The sequence below is a fragment of the Nematostella vectensis genome, chromosome 15 (genome assembly GCF_932526225.1).
Source record: "Nematostella vectensis chromosome 15, jaNemVect1.1, whole genome shotgun sequence".
In the NCBI taxonomy this organism is placed as follows: domain Eukaryota; kingdom Metazoa; phylum Cnidaria; class Anthozoa; order Actiniaria; family Edwardsiidae; genus Nematostella; species Nematostella vectensis.
In genome coordinates this window covers 5,049,622-5,058,716 of record NC_064048.1, presented here as the reverse complement: position 1 = coordinate 5,058,716, position 9,095 = coordinate 5,049,622, and the positions used below count along the sequence as shown (strand labels likewise).

Below are 9,095 nucleotides of genomic sequence, written 5' to 3'. Positions count from 1 at the left end.
ACACCTCAACTACGAATAGAATAAAAAAGCCCAAACTGTCGCGATCTCGTACCAGAACAATGAATACAATGAATTGTATTCAAGATTTATTAATGTGTATTAAACTTCGGCTATGTCATTTACATAGCCAATATTCCCCATATTTGACCACTGTTGATTCCTTTGCGAACATGCGCAGCACATGTCGCATAGGATGAATGATTTGATTGTGTTAACGTTATTAATTATTTTAAGGCCATAACAACGAATTCCTGCAAGTTTACGTGAAAATTTGCGACATACACAATTCTACGCCGACAAAAAAGGCCAAAAAATAATGGAAGCGGACTTCAAACAGGTATGTAATGTCCTAATAAGGAATTGACCGAGCGAGCTAGACAAACTACAGCTTTCAAAACAATATTGAATATGATGTGACGTCACTGGTGTACGTTCTGATCTGGTTACCCTGTAATACTGTAGTACGAAATAGCAAACCAGAGACTCTATTACATCAGCTTTTCACGTCGAATAGATCCAAACTAGTAGTTTCTTATTACTATAAAATAAGTTCAACGCCATGTTACGAAAGCTCCCTGGTATCTGTTATTCATATTTTTACCATTGCTTTGAACCGATATTTCTCTACAATGTTGCCCATGAAGTAGGTATTCTGTCAAAATATTTGTCATAATACTCGATACGTGAGTTTTTAACACTTACAAAACAAATTCCCAACATGGCCGCCGAGGCGCTCGGAGCCTATCATATCAATATTTGGGTGACCTTCAAACCTGCTCGATAAATCTCTTGGAGGCCTGGGTCTAAGGGCTTTTCAAGATTAACGAGATCAAGATTTTACCAAGCAATCAAGTTTTTCTTGCCGCGAGTCTCAAATTGACAGGAATCAGCATTTTTCACCAGGTTTTCTTGAGATCAGAAAGCGGGAAACTTAAAACTCTTCTAAATATGGGCATCAATGTCCATATAAGGCAAAACAAAAGCAGCCTATGCAGGCCCGGACCCAGGAATTTTATTTGGGGGGGGGGGGGGGGGGGGGAGGGTGCGAAATCCGAAAAGATGGACCTAATTTTTCCGGGGGTGGGGGGAGGGTGGGGGGGGGGGGGTGCGAAATCCGAAAAAATGGACCTAATTTTTCCGGGGGTGGGGGGAGGGTGGGGGGGGGGGGGGGGGGGTGCGAAATCCGAAAAAATGGACCTTATTTTTCCGGGGGTGGGGGGAGGGTGGGGGTGCGAAATCCGAAAAAATGGACCTAATTTTTCCGGGGGTGGGGGGAGGGAGTTCTCTGTAACATATCAAACATATTCCCCAAGGATAGTGTCCTTCGTTTGCATTGCCTTATATGGTCATTGATGCCCATATTTAGAAGAGCTAAAGTTTTCCCGCTCCCTGATCTCCAGAAAACATGGTGAAAAATGCTGATTCCTGTCAATTTGAGACTCGTGGCAAGAATTTGTCCAAAAAAACCTGACAGCTTGGTCAAATTTTTATCTCACTAATCTTGAAAAGCCCTTAGACCCAGGCCTCCAAGAGATTGACCGAGCGGGTTTGAAGGTCACCCAAATATTGATATGAAATCTGACACCCTCCCAAAAAACGAAAAGTTTTTTTATACCTTTCCACGGGACGTTTATTGTCGGATTTGGCTACATACCAAAGTGATCTAACGCTTTATAGTTTTGTCTACAAATAGCACGCTATTGAGAATTGAGAACCGAAGTTTGGTCCTTCGGCCGTTGTGTAAACTCCCTGCACCCCCCCCCCCCCCCCCCCCCCCCCCCTGGGTACGGGCCTGTTATGTAGGGCTTACGTGTAAGCAAGAACGTTTCTTCGTCAGAAAAAGGCTTATTTTTATTTCAAGGTTTTTCGTTCTTCTCTGGCGTGACATTGGGCACAGTCATTTATTTGTTTTGGCTGACAGGAGCAAAAAATGGCAAAATTATAATTGTATGGTTGTGTTAGCTTACATTTTGTTTATATTTTGCCTATAGGGTCCTTGCATAATATAAAGCAAAATAAGCTTTGATATTTTTTGTAGATGATCCGTTCCTGAGATATGATTGAGCAAAGTTGCCATAGATCATGAAAAAAGTAGCAAAAATAATCAGTTATAAAAGCGTGCTTCCCCTCAAAAAGCCTGTTGATTACAAAAAAGCTTTATCATAACAGCCTTAAGCTCGGTCTTACGCCATTTTGTCATTTTTTGCAGCCAAGAGCCAGAAAAAAATCCCTTTGCATCGACTTCGGCATGTTTTACCATTGAATGTTGTAAGCCAAAGATAAAACTACATTTGTTGTTATATTATTTGGCACGTATATCCCAAATAATGCAAGTAAGAAACGAAAACGAAGGACAGAATGACTTTGTCCCCTTAAAGATAAATAACAAAGAGCTTGAATTTTTGTTTTGTCTAGTCGAAACAGCTGTGATGGATGGGAGAAACACAATTCCGAAATTCAAAAGGAAATTGATGGCCCCCCCTATTGTCTTGATTTGCTTCCTGCTTATAACAGTTGTCATCAACAAGCTTACCTAACAACGTAAGGATATAATTATCAATGACTTCTAGCTTGAACACCGGGATGGTTTAAATTCTATAATTACATAACTTTCAGGCACGTACCCAGGGGGGTGCAGAGGGTGCGAACGCACCCTCCCAACAACGGCCGAAGGTCCACTCTCGGTCCTGAATAGACGTGCTATTTGTAGACAAAACTATAAAGCATAAGCTTGGTATGAAGCCAAATCGGACAAAATAAACGTCCGGTGGAGATCCTGTAAAGGCATAAATTACCCCTTCCCCCACGGAAAAATAAGGTCCACTTTTTCGGATTCCGCCCCCCCCCCCCCCCCCCCCCCAGGAAAAATCCTGGGTACGGGCCTGATTTTGGTTGATATGGAAACATTCAAACGTTGCTATTTTATGACTACAACATGTTTGATTAACCACACAATTACTCCTTTATTTATACGCACTAATTATCCAACACACGCTTGATAAAAAAAGAAAAAGAAAAAAAAACTTACTTACAATTGTTTCGCTTTTATAATAACACATGTTTTGAATAATTTGCAATATTGTTGTAAACAAGATACCACTAAATTTTAATTAAGAATAAAAAAAGCATATTTTACTCTTTTTTTCATGAACCCCCTACCGTGGTCTTTGATGGTACCGTTGTTTTTTTTTTAAGATATTTAATGTACACCCAATCTTCCTGATGTAACATCCTAAAAAAAGTAATATTAGCGATTTTTGTTACATTAAGCGTTAGCGTTACATTAAGCGGCAGTTGTTACATTAAGCGGTGATACAATTGTTTTTTAACAGATTGTAATGAATTGGAAGAAGGCCATGTGTTAGAAAACTACTTTGTAAGGTATTACACCCTTGTTATAAAGTTTATTGTATACACATATCATCGGACAGCTGGTATCACATATATATTAACTGGGTTATTTCAGCCATATATTAACGAGCTAGCTGAATGCTGCTGGTATTCAAAAGATACTTTAAGACATGACCTAAACCTACCATTAAGAACCAGCCTAAAATCCCTCCTAATTTGTTGAACTACTTAACTTAGTTTCGGTAACATCCCGCTGACTGTGTCTCCACTGTGGCGAGTTAAGACTCCCTTCGAAATTTCTCTTTCTGTTATTCGTTGATGGCACCGAGGTTAATCTCAGCCTACTGTTGTTGTAATTTTTTTTAGGAAAGAACCTATGGAACAAAGCTCTAGCTTCATCCCTGTACTGTTTACCTATGAAACAATATACGATCGGATGACAAACAGAGTTGAAAAATACCATCCACACACAAAACACGTAGACCTTGTTCAAAGTACTGTAATACTTGACAAAGTCGCTTGCCGCAGGCTTAGTGAACTCGTGCCATATTTTCAAGCAAAGATACGGGCCCCAGGATAGCATGAACACTAAAACTATCAGTACGAGAATTACAACGACCTTGCCGTTATTGTGTAGCTTAGCACGATGAATGCTCATGTTTTTCGCCGAAAAGCATGTGTCATCATCGTCGTCGGTTTTTGTCTTAACTATAAGTCTTCTTCTTATGGAGGATACAGTTATGGCATGGAGGACTACCATAGACATCAAAGGGATGAAGAAAAAGCAAACAGAGTGCGCAATCACGTAATACTGACTAAAATACTTTGTTTTAGGGTATAACAAAATACACTTTTTCTGTCCACTGTATTTGATTGTAACCAATGTTTTGAAGGTTGTTGTATGGGATGCATCGATAAAAGCTACAAACCAGCAAACTCCGACGATGTAGCGAAACCACTTGCGATAGAAACGGGACTGGATGGGAAAACAAACAACTGTGAATTTCTCGATGCTGATTGTAAGGAGGATAAGCACAGATGCATCCAGGACGGTGTTTTGCAAGAATGTCACCGTCTTACACATGAAGGCGCCAAATAACCACTCATCTGCGATGTAGAGATCAACAGTAAGAAGAGGAATGCATGTAACGGTGATTAGAAGATCTGCTATGCATAGATTCAAGATGGAAAAACTTGTGCAGTTTTTCAGGTGACGTGCTCGTGTTAGCAGGTAACATACGGCGAAGTTTCCTACGAAGGAAGCCAAGAACGTTAGAAAGAAGCCAGTTATTATGCCAACCCTCTCGCTTCTTGAGAAGAAACACTTAACCGAGAAACAGTCAATTTTAAGTCCTTGAGTTGAATTGGTATCTCCAAGTGAGCTGTTATTCGCCATATTAGAAAAAAAATCCTGGCGGTGCTGGTACTCTTCCTTTTTGTATCCTAAGAGGCAATAGAATACCCTGGAATAGCTTGACGCTATTACCAACTGTGTGAGGTTAAGCTGTGTGCTGTCCGTTATACAAAAAACCCTTCCTCGCAAACAAATATAAAACAGTCGTGAAATCGCCCAAAAGCCTGATTGGAGCTTGATTGGGTAATCCCTGTGACGTCACAAAATCTATGCGACGTCGCAAAGCGTTGGAAGTGCCTGGAAAGAAGGGCAAACTATATTCCCTCACTGATTTTCTCTTCCTAATTTTAATTAATTATCTCTTCCTACTTTTAAACACAATTCATACTTTTAAACATAATAGAAAAGCAATACAGAACAACACTTTTGGTCATTTCTGTTTTTAGTCTTTTAAATTTCGCCCTTTTGCAATAAGAGGTCTAAAGTGACTAAGTAAATCTAAGTCTAGCGTTAATAGCTAGAAAATGCGCAATTTGTCTTGTCCGCATGTTCCCATATTTCCATAAAAAAAAACACAATCCTTTGGAGGAACCGGCTATTATGACAAATTTGTCTTTATACTTCGAAACTTCCGACCGGTAAATTCCCTAAAGCGATCCTTACCTTCTTAGTATAAATATTAATCTCTATGTTCAATTAAAATACCCATGCTGCTACCTAAGATGCGATGCCAAACTAAAGCTTATTTGCATAGATTTAATTTCGTCACGTTCTCACCTCGGGGTTTTGTACACATACGAGCAGTAGCAACAGCAGCAGCAGATCTGAGCGCTTACTAAAAGTAATACCGGTCATAATTATCATAGGAAAAGTTATCGTTCGCGAGCTATTCACCATAGAACAAAATAAATAAATGTTTCCTTTCCTTTGTATTAATAATCATAACCTTTATCTCCCACATTGCTAATGAAGAGGGGTAGGGTACAAGTACACCGACGTCTCTGAATTTGGATAAGATAATGGATAAGATAAATTAGATATGACTGTAGACTTTTATCATCTTTCGAAGAAGTCAACAGTCCCGATGCAGACGTTCCCATGAATCCCTGCTGCTATCGCTCCCCATTTCGGGCCGAGATCGGCCTTTATAAACATTGTACGTGTCAAAACACAAAAAAGCCCCCAAGGACATTTTGTACAATTAACAAAATAGAAAAAGTTATAGCGAGTTTCCCATGAGACTGCGGTTAAGTCAGGAGGACAGACCTTGCACTAACTGACTTGAGTGGCAAATTCACGTCAAAACACAGATATGGCAGCGGCCATCTCGCCAGAAAGCGACGAAACAGAAAAAAAAAAATAACAATAACACATTGAATGGAACTGAAGTTCTATCTGACGAGGAAACTTTCTGGCTGAATAAGTGTGTTTATATATTCTTTTTCCGTATGAAAACGATAATAACATCCCACTAGTTTCTGTCTTTTGCGAACAATAAACACAACAGCAACGCATAGTTTTTACCCTATTCAGACTGGGGGGGGGGGGGGGAGGGGGGGCTTGAAGAGCCCCCTCAGGGCAAAACTTCTGAACCATAGCAGCTAAGAGACTAAAGCTTTTTTTAATTGATGACTTTTACTAAAATCTATCTGCGGACGTTTTGTCGAGAAGACGCTCCATGTTACTATGGCAACCGTAAGTTTCATACAAAAGCTTCTCTAAAACTTAAAAATAGTGTATTTTCGTATTTTGGTCCTGTTTCTCAGGCTTAAATGTCTGTTTAAATGTTTGTTTAGGTTACAAGTTTCACAACGGCGCTAGAATTCGTTTACCTCGGATATTTAGAAGGATAGGCAAATTTTGCTCTCACAAAGCTGTTATTAAAAATGTCACTAGAATTACCAGATGACACTTTAAAAGCTTATAGCATTTTCTATTACTGTGAGCAGTAATAGATGCATTCAATCCTTTTTTTCTGTAATATTTCTAGGTTTTTTTTGTAAAAAATCACAAGGATCCAAGATGGCGGAAATTCTAAAAAAATGATTTAAAACGTTTTTATGATAATTTCTGGGGGGGGGGGGGGGGGGAGAATGTAAAATTTGGAAGGGGCGTGTTGAGGCTACATTTGTAATAACCAGCCACATTTGTTATAAGGTAGGCCATATTTGTGATGACGGCCACATTTGTTATAAGGTAGGCCATATTTGTGATGACGGCCACATTTGTTATAAGGTAGGCCATATTTGTGATGACGGCCACATTTGTAATAAGGTAGGTCACATTACAAATTATTTATTATCTATTACAAATATGGCTGGTTATTAAAAATGTGGCAGGTTATTGCAAATGTGGCCTGCTTTATTACAAATACTATGGTCCACAGGTTCATGCTATGGTACACAGGTACGTGCTACGGTCCACAGGTTCATGCTATGGTCCACAGGTTCATGCTATTGTCCACAGGTTCATGCTATGGCACACAGGTTCATGCTATGGTCCACAGGTTCATGCTATGGTACACAGGTACGTGCTACGGTCCACAGGTTCATGCTATTGTCCACAGGTTCATGCTATGGTACACATGTTCATGCTATGGTACACAGGTTCATGCTATGGTACACGGGTTCATGCTATGGTACACAGGTTCATGCTATGGTACACATGCTATGGTACACAGGTTCATGCTATGGTACACAGGTTCATGCTATGGTACACAGGTTCATGCTATGGTACACAGGTTCATGCTATGGTACACAGGTACGTGCTACGGTCCACAGGTTCATGCTATTGTCCACAGGTTCATGCTATGGTACACATGTTCATGCTATGGTACACAGGTTCATGCTATGGTACACAGGTTCATGCTATGGTACACAGGTTCATGCTATGGTCCACATGCTATGGTACACAGGTTCATGCTATGGTACACAGGTTCATGCTATGGTACACAGGTTCATGCTATGGTACACAGGTTCATGCTATGGTACACAGGTTCATGCTTTGGTACACAGGTTCATGCTATGGTACACAGGTTCATGCTATGGTAAACAGGTTGATGCTGTGGTACACAGGTTCATGCTATGGTCCACAGGTTCATGCTATGGTACACAGGTACGTGCTACGGTCCACAGGTTCATACCATTGTCCACAGGTTCATGCTATGGTACACATGTTCATGCTATGGTACACAGGTTCATGCTATGGTACACAGATTCATGCTATGGTACACAAATTCATGCTATGGTACACAGGTTCATGCTATGATACACAGGTTCATGCTATGGTACACAGGTACGTGCTACGGTCCACAGGTTCATACCATTGTCCACAGGTTCATGCTATGGTACACATGTTCATGCTATGGTACACAGGTTCATGCTATGGTACACAGATTCATGCTATGGTACACAAATTCATGCTATGGTACACAGGTTCATGCTATGATACACAGGTTCATGCTATGGTACACAGGTACGTGCTACGGTCCACAGGTTCATACCATTGTCCACAGGTTCATGCTATGGTACACATGTTCATGCTATGGTACACAGGTTCATGCTATGGTACACAGATTCATGCTATGGTACACAAATTCATGCTATGGTACACAGGTTCATGCTATGGTACACAGGTTCATGCTATGGTAAACAGGTTGATGCTGTGGTACACAGGTTCATGCTATGGTCCACAGGTTCATGCTATGGTACACAGGTACGTGCTACGGTCCACAGGTTCATACCATTGTCCACAGGTTCATGCTATGGTACACATGTTCATGCTATGGTACACAGGTTCATGCTATGGTACACAGATTCATGCTATGGTACACAAATTCATGCTATGGTACACAGGTTCATGCTATGATACACAGGTTCATGCTATGGTACACAGGTACGTGCTACGGTCCACAGGTTCATACCATTGTCCACAGGTTCATGCTATGGTACACATGTTCATGCTATGGTACACAGGTTCATGCTATGGTACACAGATTCATGCTATGGTACACAAATTCATGCTATGGTACACAGGTTCATGCTATGGTACACAGGTTCATGCTATGGTCCACATGCTATGGTACACAGGTTCATGCTATGGTACACAGGTTCATGCTATGGTACACAGGTTCATGCTATGGTACACAGGTTCATGCTATGGTACACAGGTTCATGCTATGGTACACAGGTTCATGCTTTGGTACACAGGTTCATGCTATGGTACACAGGTTCATGCTATGGTAAACAGGTTGATGCTGTGGTACACAGGTTCATGCTATGGTCCACAGGTTCATGCTATGGTACACAGGTACGTGCTACGGTCCACAGGTTCATACCATTGTCCACAGGTTCATGCTATGGTACACATGTTCATGCTATGGTACACAGGT

General features: G+C 40.8%; 1 protein-coding gene across 1 annotated transcript; it reads right to left on the bottom strand.

Moving 5' to 3' along the window:
* Positions 1-2,938: 2,938 nt before the first annotated feature.
* Positions 2,939-5,576, bottom strand: LOC116604731 (pyroglutamylated RF-amide peptide receptor-like). The gene has a single exon (XM_032367476.2). The coding sequence runs from the start codon at positions 4,745-4,747 to the stop codon at positions 3,563-3,565; it is 1,185 nt and encodes a 394-aa protein (XP_032223367.2). The 5' UTR covers positions 4,748-5,576; the 3' UTR covers positions 2,939-3,562.
* Positions 5,577-9,095: the final 3,519 nt, after the last annotated feature.

Bases quoted from the DNA above. Each gene is read 5' to 3' on its own strand.
- LOC116604731 (XM_032367476.2), bottom strand. From the start codon at position 4,747: ATGGCGAATAACAGCTCACTTGGAGATACCAATTCAACTCAAGGACTT.